Below are 13,935 nucleotides of genomic sequence, written 5' to 3'. Positions count from 1 at the left end.
TAGTTGACTTATTAATTCGTTAATAAATAAGAAAAGCTATGCACAGTAACCAGCTTACTTATTTATAAATGAGTTACTTATTAAAATGGCCGTTGAAAGCCTAATTTCAAATTTATAAGAGTTCCTATGCACAGTACCTAACATTTTATTAACTATAACAAAATTTTTGATTTATAAACATGCTCATCGAGAGGAGCGCTTTAGATTTATTATCGTCAAATTAAGTAGAAAAAACAATAGGAATTGACATATTTCACGAAGTAAATTACGATTTATGTAGTCTTATACAGTTTTACAGGTGATTACATTAAAATCAAGTAAAACATTTTTGATGAGAAACTTTAAAAATTTTCAGTTTTTTTTTTAAATCAAATGAAAATAACCTGGGACTGTGAGGAAAAGGAGGCAATGTCAATTAATTTTACATATTCCAAAGAGGGTTTATTTTAACAGTTTTCTTTTTAAAGATTTAAAGATGACTTAATTTGACAAATAATGGACAGATTTCTACTTATAAATTATATTTATTGTATTTTTTATAAATTTTCGTCTGTTTTCGCCTGTATTTTTTCAATTTTGTTTTTTCTTTTGAACATTAAGCACTGATTTTTACCTACCCAAACATTTAACAATTCTTTCAATTAATTTATTAATTTTTTCAAGTTCTGCGTTTGTTTTGATCTTGCTTTATAATATTTTCTGACTATTCATTACTTTTTTTTATTAAAGGGACAGATAATCCTAACCGGCTTATGTAGGTGAGATTCTTAATGTGAGCTAACTTGGAATGCATGCAAATTCGATTTAGAGCTGAAGTTGTGGTACGCCATTCAGTTATTTTGAATCAAATTCGTGAAATTATACAAATTTTGTATTTAAACCAAAATATCAAAGATTTGGATGGAGTGACAGAAAAGTGATATATGGATGAAATGTAGACCAGAATGTTCTCTATAATTTTGCCGTAGAACTTGATCTCATCGATTAATCAGAAGCCGAGATAATCGAGGTTGTTTGTTTCTGAACTCGTTTTTTCGACCAGAGCGCCCCAAGTGTTCATTTGATGAACTTCAACTATATCAAAGAATTGTTGTATTTTGTGAGACTTTCCATTTAAAACTCTATTTTAAGTGTCTTGGTCGAGAAGAAGTAGTCAAATTGGCATCTGAGTGGTTTGAAAGCGTTATTATGGGAAAAATCAATTTTTTTCACACTTAAACGACAAAATCGGACAGATCGCATTATCTGATCGAAAAATGATGTATGGACGAAATATAGAGACAAATGTGCTCTACAATTATGTCGAAGTAATCATCAAAATCGATTCAGCGACAGTCGAGATAATTGAGGTTATGTGATATTAAAATTGGTTTTTCGACTGTGGCGCCCCTGGTGTTGGTCCCACGAAGTTCAAATATTCTAGAAAGTTGTAGCATTTGGTGAGATCTTTCGTTTAAGCCCTCATTCATCAAAATCGGTCACATAGAACCGGAGATATGATTTTTTGAATTTCGTGAACTTTGACCCCTCATATCTCCGGTTCTGTTTTAACCACAGCGCACTTACGCACCATTTTGGAAACGTTCTAGACTGGACTACAACATGCTAAAATTTCATTAACTTGCACAATGCCGTTTTTGAAAAATATGAGTTTGAATTTCGATGAATTTTGACGCTATCGCAGCGCCACCTATGGGGACTTTTTGAACTTCCATCTGAAAGTGCTCATCGATACGAAACCAAAAAGGTAAAATTTAGGTCGCTATGTTAATTAGAACCGGAGATAGAGGCCGGTCAATGTTCGAACTTTGACCCCTTATAGCTCGGGTCAGGGGTTATGGATCGACTTAAGTATTTTTTTTTTATTTGATAGGTATAATCAAGGGCTACAACATACTAAAATTTCAGCCCGATGCACAATGGAATTTTTGAGTTATTTAATTTAGAAAATTGAAAAATCTTCTTTTTAAAAATAGCGCCCCTAGCGGTGGTTTTATGAACTTGCGATGTTAGAAGGGGAAGTGGCATTTCATGAGAGCTTTCCAAAAAGCCCTCACTTTTTAAAATCTGACAATTAGAACCGGAGTTATGGCCATTTTAAGAAATTTTTTTTGGACCCTTATAGCTAGGGTCAGGGGGTCGGGGGACCTTAAGTTTGGTATTGATGGAAAGCCCTAAGGCCCAGCTATAATATACTAAAATTTGAGCCCGATCGATGCCATAGGGACTGAGCTATTGAGAAAACAAAAAAGGGGGGTATTCAAAATGGCGGAAGGAGGGGTGGGGGGTAGGGGGGTTAATGCACCAAGTTGCAATTTTCACCCGATATATAACCTTTGCCGAAAACCGCAAGTCGATATCTCTTTTAGTTTAGGAGCTATTAAGCTCCAAAGAGCGGCCGGCCGGCCGGCCGGCCGGGAACGTAACTTAGCCACATATATATTCGGAATCAGGAAGTGCTGAAACACATTTTGGCCAAGTTTGAGCTCGATCGGACGACATGAAATTTTGTTAGGATTATAGTAGGTGAGATTGTTAAGAATCTCACCTAATATTAGTGTAAAAAAATCCAGAGGGCCATGTGTTACAAAAAATGAATATACACAATTTCTTTTACAAATTAATAACACTTTTTTTTTGCGAAATCCATAAAGAAAACAAATATTCATATACATCATTATTAAGATTTTCAACATCTTATAGTGAAAAGACCTAAAATAAACCTAAAAAATAAAATCTTGAATGCTTCAAAATGTACAAAATTCTTTAAATTGAAAAACCTCACAAGTTTTTTTTCAGCGTTAGTCCGGCCCTCGGGCGGTGGATAGGGGAAACCAACTAATTTATTAACAGAGCTATCGGAACGTAATTTTCTGTGTTTGTGCATAGGTTTTTTGATTAATTAATAAATAAGCCTAATAAATCAGCTGTTACTGTGCATACCAGCCTAGGTCCTATCAGGTAATTGTCAGATTTGTCAATATATCCGCCATACATGCCTCTTAAGGTACTCCAAAGGTCAAAAGTCTTCTCTTGTTAGAGGGCAAAAGAGCTTTTTACCTCTAACAGTATTGCTTTTTAGTGGAAAAAATGACTTTTCCGCCGAAATTTGATTGTAAAATGGTGCTTTCTGTTTAATCTGGTTATGTGTTGATGGTTTTGTATCAAAATTGCATTCGTAAGTGATCTTGGGTCATCGTCGCATGAAAACTAAAAATTTATACAAAAAAGGCTTTTGTATAAATTTATAAAATTTATACAAAAATAAATAAATATAAATTTATTTATTTTATTAAATTATATAAAATAAATAAATATAAATAAATATAAAATCGCAGAAGTGCGATTTGTAACCGGGCAAGAAACCAAAAGTGAAGAGATATCGACTTTCAATCAATTAACTAATCAAGTTAGTTTCAAAAACATTTTCTAGAATTTTTAATTTTGATTTCGGATAACCTATGATTTATTTAAGAAATGTCTAAGATCACATTCCATCCAAATATGTCAGTAAACCCTAATTCACTTCTTCTTTTGATTTTATAAGGACAAATATTAATTTTTTTTTAAATTTTAATAGTATTGTGAAAATTTATAAGGCAATGTGTATTGGTAGGATGCTAGTCCCCGGCGACTGGCCTTCAAAGTTGAAGCCAATTTCTTAATTTCACATACAAATGCGTATGGGATTTTTTCTGTACTCGTGATCGTTATGCTAAATATTTAAAAAGTGAGAAGTTTTTTCCGTATTATATGATACCTTTCCGTATGTAGGGATAAATATACTAAATTTTTGTTTAAATAATTTTTTTCCTTGGAGCACTGTGAGTTGAGTCCGAGATCAATTTAGGAATTGGCTTCAAATAGCTCCATATAAAAAGGCCAACTTGCCAGGCGCTTGGTAGGATGGGTAAGAGGAGCTCAAAAACAATGCTAAAAGATTATTCATAGCTTAAATACTAAATTGTGGCAATTATTATAAAGTCGGATAATGATCTTTATAAAAAAAAATGTATTTTTCTATCAAATCAAAAGTACGATGTTGCAAATTTTCTAACCTTGAGTAGATAATACAAAGAGCCAAGATAAATAATTAATGGATTTGTACTTACACAATCCTGCGTCTTGTGGCCAAGATAGAAGTCTGCCACATTCCTAATGATGTTTATTCGCAGCAGAAACAATGCTTCTTCTTCACCCATCCGCGAGAAATCGTACAAAAGCCCAAAGAACTCCGAGAGATTGCGCATGTGGGCCTTTGCACTGCTCTCCATCAGCATAATGAGCGATTTAATGAATCGTGTGACACACGATGCATTACCAATCTCCTCTTTGCCCTCCTCATTTGTCTCAATTTTTAAGTACAATGAAGAATGCGATAATCTACAGTAAAAAAATTAATAATGAAAAATGTAATAAATATCTAACTAAAAAGTCATTAGAAAGAAAGAAAAAAATAACTGGAAATTACCTAAGTCGTTGTATGACGTGAATAACCAATCGTTGAAACATTTGACGCACCATTTGATTAGGACACTGAATGAGCACTTGAACAGGCCACCATGGCACCTGTGACATATGTGTGAGGAACCATTCGCACGCCTCCTGATTGGCGTTAAACTGTTTGGTGAGGAGTTCCACCCAGAGCACCATTGTTGGCTTCTCCTTAGCATGTATAAATGTCTCAATGAAAAATGAAACCGATAGTTGAGCCGCAATGCACGTGATATCACCCTGCATTAGCAATGTTTGAGGAATATGGCCACAAATTTGCCACATGAAGCTGCAAAAGCAGAAAAGAGTGTTCGTTGGTTAACAGGAATGCCAAATCAAAAGTAATTGGAATAACCATAGAGCTCCTGAAGAAAAATAATTTTAGGCCACGCCCCTTTGAAGATGCAAATTCATAAAAAATCGAAAATTTAGCATAAATCAGAGAAATTTTCCCGTAGTCTTGCTACTTTACTGCTAAATAGAACTCAAAGAGATAGCAGTTATATATTCCACTTTTTTTTTAAATTTGTAACAAAGCTAGAGGCCAAATGGTAAGAGATATTGACTTCCAGTCTTCGACAACTCTCCATAAGTCAACGTTATCTAGGACCGTCTGTTTTTTTCTCCCCCCACTCCCCTCCAAAACCATGTTTTTTTTGTTTATTTCGAAAACGGCTCTCCCACGATTTCTTTCATTTTCGCATATGTTTTACGGCGTTATCACACTTGCACATTAAAATTTTAATGTGATTCACTTTAATTGTCGCTTGTGAGCGTCCAAATATGTGGATTGTGTTTTTGAGTCACTTAATATTTGGGGTTTTTCTTTTCATTGACAAAGAAGTGGACTTGGCCTGCAAAAATAAGTTTAAATTTACCAAAAACATAAATATTTTTCACATTAAAAAATTAAAGAGAAAATCGCATTAATTTTTCGCTTTAATGCTATAAATTAATTTATATCAAATTTTGTGAGACAAGTCTACCTTTTTATCAACAAATAGATCAAGTTTTGAATATAAAATGATTCAAACACACAAATTACACATTTGGACTCTCACCAGCGACAATTAATGTGAATCATATTAAAATTTTAATGTGCAAGTGTGATAACACAGTTAGAGGTAGTCAAGGAGAATATTTCGTCCTTACTGTGTTATCACACTTGCACATTAAAATTTTAATATAATTCACATTAATTGTCGCTGGTGAGAGTCCAAATGTGTAATTTGTGTGTTTGCATCATTATATACTCAAAATTTGATCTATTTGTTGATAAAAAGATAGACTTGGCTCGCAAAATTTGATATAAATTGATTTATAGCATTAATGCGAAAAATTAATGCGATTTTCTCTTTAATTTTTTAATGTGAAAAATATTTATGTTTTTGGTAAATTTAAACTTATTTTTGCAGGCCAAGTCCACTTCTTTGTCAATGAAAAGAAAAACCCTAAATATTAAGTGACTCAAAAACACAAACCACATATTTGGACGCTCACAAGCGACAATTAATGTGAATCACATTAAAATTTTAATGTGCAAGTGTGATAACGCCGTTAGACACATATGTTCGATAACCATTTCGAAATCGAATTTTCGAAGATCAAAATTTAATCACTTTGGAGGGCTTACTTTTCAACCGATTTGCTTAAAATTGGATTTTTTTGAAAGATTTTGAAATCTGCATCGGATTTAATCGGTCATGAGTCGGTCGGTATACTACCCGTAATTTATATATCTTTCTCAAATATTTTCCAAAAATATCTCTCCAAAATTCCATTTTCTATTTTCTATTTTCCAAAAAATATCAAAATGAGAGGGGACGAGAGGAAAAGAAGAGAAGATGATTATCACAGCTGTGTGGAGTTTTGAAAATTGATAGCGCATCATTATCGTTCTGACCATTGTGATGTCCATCTCCTCCAATTGTGAATACAGTGTAGTGAAAATTTGTATTGACCCCTCTTTTCCCACTATTTACTTGCATGTAAGAAATTTGATTATTATTTAAGATTGTTGAAATCATGTTTTGTGATGTAAGCATGTTTAATTTTATACATTGTAGACCTGAAGAAGGAGCCATAAAGTTCCGAAACGTCGTTTGTTTAGTAATAAAGGAGGATAAGTCCAGGTCAAAATCCGTGTTTCCTTTGTCCAAATTTTCCAAAAATATGCTTTATTTGTTTGAAAGCTTGTAACACGGGTAGAGGCTAAACGGTAAGTGATATCGACTTCCGGTCTTCGACAACCCCTCCATAAGTCAACATTATCTAGGACAGTCTTTTCTTTCTCCCCCCACCCTCCTCCTTCCCCTCCAAAACCAAAAACAAGTCCTAGAAAACATTTTTTTCATGTCGGAAATGACGTTTAGTAGAGTGTGAATAATTTCCAAATTTCACTATTTAGTCAAGACACATTAGGCTCCACAAATTTACCGCGCAAGAATTAGAAACCTTCCTCCTAGTGTTTTCAACCAGATTTATCTTTTGATTCTGAACATAGATTTAGAAATATGGTAAGTCGATAATATTAAGCGCATGATCTAACAATAATATCAAAAAACGAAGATATTTGATATTTTGAAGTACTTGTTCCACAATTACCAATCTTCCAAACATCTGCGCGGTTTGTGTCTGGAATATCACAATTTAAAAAGTTGTGACAGATTTGACAACTTGAACATGTTTTCTTCATATCCGTACTCTAAAATCTTGAAATTTTCGATTATTTTTATCTCTTGGTCTCATTAAGGCCAATGTTATCCAAATTCCTCTCGTTCAGTAATAACCTTTCCGATTTGAGAGCTCTCTCCGGTTGAGGTTTTTCCTTTACCGATTCGAAGGTATATCAGAGAGAACTTACCTAAAAACCCGTTGGAAGTTCGAACGTTTGAACTGACGAGTTACACAAAAGTGAAGAAGTTAATAAAAAGGACATTTATCTTAATAAAATTGCAATTCAAACGTTGATGATTGAAGTGTCAAGAATATCGAAATTCGAAATGGCGGGACAATCAACGCTAAAGCGGCGGGTATATGAACTTAAACTTCAGGCTTCCAGTAGATCTTCGAATAGGTTTGGCTTGGCTTTGGAGTGGCTTTGTCTTTTCGAAAGGTTATTACTGGACGGAGCCATTGTATCCTTATTAAGCACTTTAAACAATGTCAAAAATCGGTTCAGGTTGATGGCAGAGTCATTCACAGAGAATAGCTACATAAGTCAAGCGGTTGATCACTCGCGTAGATAGCGAGAGGTCCCCATAATAATTATAATAATAATGGTTCCACAACGTTCTATAGAGGAACTTGGCCTTCCCGCAAGGGGAGTTCGGAGCATCCATTATTATTTTTTCTTATACAGGGATGGGGTTGTCAGTCCCATGTCCCGTGGAATCAAGTGCAGTGAAGCTCACTGGATGCAATTTGAACACCTTTAACGCTAGAAAAATCCCTAGTGACCTAAAGAGGATTCGAACCCGAGACACTTGCATGATAGAGCGAGTGCTCTACCACTTGACCCATTGAGTGTCCTCATCCCAGAGGTCCCCGTCCCTAGTTCAAAACTGGCAAGAGCGGAGACAAGAATTTTTCCTGACTCTGGCTCCGTTTAGTAATAACCTTTCGAAGAGACAAAGCCAAGCCAAACTTATTCGAAAATCTACTGGAAGCTTAACGTGCAAGTTCATATTCCCACCGCTTCAGCGTTGACTGTTCTTCCATTTCGAATTTCGATATTCTTCACGTGGACACTTCAATTGTCAACAATGTCAACAACAGTGTGCAAACGTTTTCTGCCTAAAGTGAATTTTTGTGTAGTTTTGTGGAATTTCAGGATGGCAGAACGCTTGAATTCTAAATTTTATTAAGATGAATGTCCTTTTCATGAACTTGCTCACTTTTATGTGACTATAGTTGGCTTAAACGTTCGAACTTCCAACGGGTTTTTAGGTAAGTTCTCTCTGATATACCTTCAAATCGGTAAAGGAAAAACCTCAACCGGAGGGAGCTCTCAAATCGGAAAGGTTATTACTGAACGAGAGGATTCTGGTGAAGATTAGGAATTTCTATCTAATCTTCCCCGACTGATGACTTATTAACATCAACTCTGTTGCAATTTAAGATGGCGTGACCTAAATTTAATTTTAGACGAAGCTGGTAAAAGTTAAAGTTTTATCACTTACTTGAAATATGTGTGCTCAAAAATGTTACGATCCTGCAGGAAATGCTTATTATCCTGCCATATCCAATCTTCGAGTTCCTTGCTGAGGAGTGACCTGCGTTTGGACACCGTTGCTGATGACTTGCTGTTGCTGGACGATACGGCCGTAGATGCTACCAAATTACCCTTAGCTTCTATATCACAATTGGTTCTATTTAAATTAGTTTTTATCAGTAAATCACTACTCGGGTCAGTCTCATTAGCACTCGCACTACCATCCGATGCCTCCTTGCCCAAGGATCTCGGTATAGCCTCTAGCATTGGTGACTGTGCTGGGGTGTTGTTCTGTGTCAGACCCATATCCCCCATATTGCTGGTATTGTTATTTCTGCTGCAGGTATTGTTATTATTATTGGTATTTAAGCTCGATGCATCATTAACACAACTCGGACCACTTTCGGCATTCATTGGATCTCGTTCGTCCCTATCCGTACGCCTTTCATAGAACAGCATATAGGCTGAATTTGTTTTCTCAAAACTAAAATCCAAATATTTTTCCGTGACCGAATCGTATGTTTTGCTTGTCATCTCACCCCCAAAGCACTCAGCGGCAATTTGTGATGGATCAAATATCTTCACTTCGGCGTCATTGAAGAGAAACCATCGATCACCAATGCCAGTAGTTGAGCGCTCTTTGATGAAACTATAGTAGTGACCACCATCGGCTGTTCCTGTGTGCACTGTCACCCCAACAAGATCATACTCAAAGTGATCTATGAATTCATCTTCATCTTCATCCATTTCATTGGAACTCCTTTCACTTGCTTCGCAAGTTTCAGCAGAACTCTCCATACTCGATGTTGGCGATGTATCTTTCTTCTTTTCCGTGGTTGACACATCTGGGGATTCTGTATTGTTGGATGATCGCGAACTTGATCGACGCAGTTGCATCTTCTTCTTCTCTTCCTGATAGTACTGTGGCATCAGAGATTTCTCTGAATATCCCGACATATCGAGGCGCATTGGAAAAGAGAAGTGCGTATTGACCTTCTCCTTGAGCATCGTCACCATGTTGAAGGTGTAGCGCATTGTGTTGAAACAGAGAATTTGAGGGAGTTTCTTGAAACATGCCCTCTTCTCAGCTCTCACCTTTTTTCCACACTGCGAACATGTGTACATGTTGTCACCCTCGAGGGTATCCTTAACTGTCACTTCATCGAGAGATTCATGCAAATTTCTCATATCAGCCACTTGACAGCGTACCGTATAGAATTCTTCGAGGGTCCGACTAACATGTCCACAATCCAGTGATACCACATTGTTACTCAAGACACCACAAAACAGATTCTTGATCAGACTCTTAAGATCTGGTGTCATCTCTTCGAGTTTTGACACGAGATCAATGAAAAATTCCGCCATATCCTTCTGTTCGCCCGTATTCAACGGCTGATGGTCCATCTGATAGACCCTACAGAATGATCGGGGATTGTATGACTTTCTCTCACTCTCCATCAAATACGCAAACATCCTCTGAAGTTCATGCAATGTATTGGCATGCTTAAGTGCATTTTGAGGTGGAACACTGAGGACAGCTTCTCTTGCTTGTGGCATCATATACAGATGCTGAATACAGGAAGCCATGTAGCATGTTGCACCCAAATTTGTGAGTCCAACATAGCCACATTCTGACCTTCCATCTTCTCGTGGCCAGTAATCCCATGGATACGATGAATGTGGTCCTGATTTGTGTTGTTCCATCAATTTTCCATGCAACAGAGCATAATTCCTTGCTGAATTCTTTGACATCTCCACTAACAAATCATAGGCAGCAGCTCGAGCTGGTTGTGACTTACACTTCGGCTTTTGACGATTGTCAGCTGACGGCAAATCAAAGAGACACTCAAAAATCCTCTCAATAAATTCCTGACCATCGGTACTCTGCTTAAATGGCGGATCAAACTTTATGAGATTAGCCATAAGGTTAACCAATCCAACAAGACCATCATCCTGATGTCCATGTCTCACTTCCAAAAACTCCCTCTCCAAAATACTCTTTGACACCTGCCTACAGAGATTCTCAATGTCAATGGCGGAAGTTTGAGGCGCGTCCAGGCCTTCTTTCATCATCTCTGCCGTCATTGTATCAACCAGTCGACATAGCAACCAGAAGTAATCTCTACAAGCTGGTCCATAGGGTTCTTTACCCTCATCTGTTGCTAGATTAATATTTTGATTTTGACACGTCATCTTCTCAGCAATTGAGATGAAACTGATCAATTTTGAGAGGAGAGGCGCTGTGATTTCGTAGAAAGTTTTGGCATTTCCCAAACAAACTCTGTAGAGTCCAGCACAAGCTTCCCTTCGAACTGCTGGCTCAGGATCATTGAGAATCAATCTCTGTAGCCATGTGCAGTTATCTGGATCTGACCAAAGTTGCTCTCTTGCCTGTGGCGATGAATGCACAAAGCAAACTAGGAGATTCATGGTGAAATGAATGACTTGAGCTCTTCCCCAAATGCCCGTCTTGAAGTGATGCGGATTGAGGGGAAGAGAAGAATCTGTCAAGATTGACGACAGCCTCTTCAGAGTCGGTCTAACCGCCATCATAGGCAACATGTACTCATTCAATTTGGGTATTGTGAGTAATGTATCATCGGGTTTCATCTCCTCAACTCCCAGTAAACACAGAATCCGCAGTAAACTCGCTAGGCAATCGTGTCTCCATTCATTGAAGTCATCTCCTGAACTTTCATCTGGTTGAAGAACTCCCGACATTAGAATATCATAGAGTTTCCTCAAGCCACCACACTTGACAAAGATAGTACTCCAAGATATCATAATTTCCGGAGTATGAACTTTCTTAGTCTTATTCGCATCTGGAGGTGGTTGATTTTCCACATCAGTTGCCGGTGGAACATTTTCCGTTTCTGCAATTTCCATTGCTTTTGCCTCTTCTGCAGCAGCAGCAACATCTGCGTTCTCTGAACGATTTCCTGCATTATCAACTCCCGATCCTTGCTCTTCAAGTTCCATTGGTGTATTGCATAGCAGAACATCTTCCCCTTTCTCATTCGTAGTGACTTTCTTTGCCTGAATAGGCTTGGTTGCAGGCTGTTTTGGACCACTTTTGGGCAAATTGGATGTTTTAATCGTTTGAGATTTTACTGGAGACTTCTCGGGAATCTTTCCCGTGGAGAACTTCGTTTTGCAGAGACTCTCAACAATATGGAGGGAATACATGAATTTTTGAAGATTCCTCGGATCCAACAAATCCTCAACGTTCATCATTGATGGTTTATCTGATGCCTCTGTGTCCATCTCTTCCTCATTCTTCTCCATCTTCCCTGCCTTTTGATGCATAATGTTCTTGAAGTTTTCCAGAAGTGTCGGACTCGTTGGGAGCATTGCTAGGATATCCCAAACTCTCCTTGATAGCAATTGAGCTTTAGTATGAGGTTGACGGTTGCCTCCTTTCCCCAACGTCTTCATATCTCCCAGAGTCTGCATTAGCTTGAACAATTGCTCAAAGTATTTGGGCTGAAGGAGGAGTACAGTTGGCAGACACTCTTTCGGCGGTGGTGGTTGCAGTGACGGATGATCTCCAGGATCTCGACGTCTTCCACTACTTCTTCCACCCAAGGACACATACACCATTTGATTGTCCTTGAAACCTACATCTGCAAGGCTCCTCTCATCATACTCCGCTGTTATCTCCTGCCCCTGCGTTATGATTCTCAGGGGTCCTTCGCTCAACAGCAACCCCAGAACAGGAGCAGTAGCTCCAGATGATTTCACTCCACTCTGAATAGATTCCCACCATTTGGCCACTTCGGCCTTCAGATCAGCCACCAAGTCCGTCGAATGAAGATGCAAAATGGATTTATCCGGAACTCCAGCCGGCTGAAGAATTATCCTTATTGGTGGACCTGGTCCTTCACTTCTCAATGCACTGTGCGTAGCAATACCCTTACCTTCTAGAGCCCATCGGCGCAAATGATATGCATAGCGTCGTCTAAAGGTCTCTAAATGCGTATTGAGGAGCATCAGAGCTCGCTGAACACACATCAATGCATGTTCCTGATTATCCACACAATTGAGATCCTCAGCTGCCTGGGTCAAATGATTCATGCACTGTGCAACAAATTCCTTCTCCAACTTCAACTGTTGCCCCATATAGTACGAATTGATGTACTGAATTGCCGCCAAGGACACATCAGTATTGCTAGCTCTCAGTGCAATCTTCCACAAATGACTCATACCTACAATATCCAGTGACATATCCGATCCTGTATCATAATGTGCCGCAAATCGTGCTAAACTGCACAATTGCTGAAATAATCCTAAAGCCACCATGGATATTCCCTCAGGACGCAATTCCGGCAATTTTCGGATATAGAGATGCTGAAGGGTATCAATACCCAAAGCATGCTGATCTCCACTCCCTTTAGCCTGTGTCTGAAGCCATGCAAATAAACAATCGGAACATTCTGGATCATTGGCCAACCACGCCCAGAGAGCATCAACTTGCTCTAAACTGAGCCTAAAGGGTTCCGGAGATCCCATTGAACTGAACACAGACGTGAGGAACTGCAAACGAACCTGCACCTGTGTCAAGTGTGAATACATCAAACCACCACTTTGATTGAGAATCTGCCCTTGATTCTGCGTCTTCGTGGACACAGCATAATACTTGAGGTTATTGAAGAAATGATGCATCATTTTGTGCTGCCTCTCAGCCCACATTGTCACCTGATATACATTGAAAAATGCAAGAAAGAGAAACACTTAGAAGATTGAAGCATTTCATGTCTTCTAACAAAGTCTGGGAACGGATTGGAACAGGAATAACCACCTACTAAGATGTCATTAAATAATCTTTCCAGGACATAAAATTACTCATTCAAAAGTTATAAGATTCGGATAACTACAGATGACTTAGCTAAGTTACTTATTCGAAAATTCTTGGCATCGTTTTCATTAACACTAGCTTCGTAACTAAACATTCTGGACCATTAGAGGTGTTTAACCTGCCAACACTAATAAAATGGACTGGTGAGGTGTTCCTTTGCGTTCCGACTTCAGAACTCTGAAGACTTTGTCATATCCAGGGTATGCGTAAAGTAAGACTGCTGAACCCATTACAAAAGAGTATCAACCTCGAGACATACCTAGGTTATTATTATTAATCGTGTCGAGGCCTAAAATTAAGTTTGTCTTGCCCAAAAACGTTCAGTCAATGACAACCGGACTTGCCGACATCAAATCCCCTGTTTCGCATGAAG

The 13,935-nt window shown here is 37.9% G+C and overlaps 1 protein-coding gene across 1 annotated transcript in view; it reads right to left on the bottom strand.

Moving 5' to 3' along the window:
* LOC129805960 (ubiquitin carboxyl-terminal hydrolase puf) overlaps nt 1–13,935 on the bottom strand; it is a 40,579-nt gene that overhangs the window by 12,406 nt on the left and 14,238 nt on the right. Inside the window, exons 5-7 of the mRNA XM_055854254.1 lie at nt 8,676–13,402; nt 4,472–4,783; nt 4,113–4,383 (exon numbers count right to left, since the gene is read on the bottom strand). Coding sequence (XP_055710229.1) covers nt 4,113–4,383; nt 4,472–4,783; nt 8,676–13,402 — 5,310 coding nt within the window. The remainder of the gene's footprint in view (nt 1–4,112; nt 4,384–4,471; nt 4,784–8,675; nt 13,403–13,935) is intronic.

The sequence above is a fragment of the Phlebotomus papatasi genome, chromosome 1, assembly GCF_024763615.1.
Source record: "Phlebotomus papatasi isolate M1 chromosome 1, Ppap_2.1, whole genome shotgun sequence".
In the NCBI taxonomy this organism is placed as follows: Eukaryota; Metazoa; Arthropoda; class Insecta; order Diptera; family Psychodidae; genus Phlebotomus; species Phlebotomus papatasi.
Note: the sequence above shows the minus strand (reverse complement) of the source record. Positions and strands in the feature narration are given on the sequence as shown.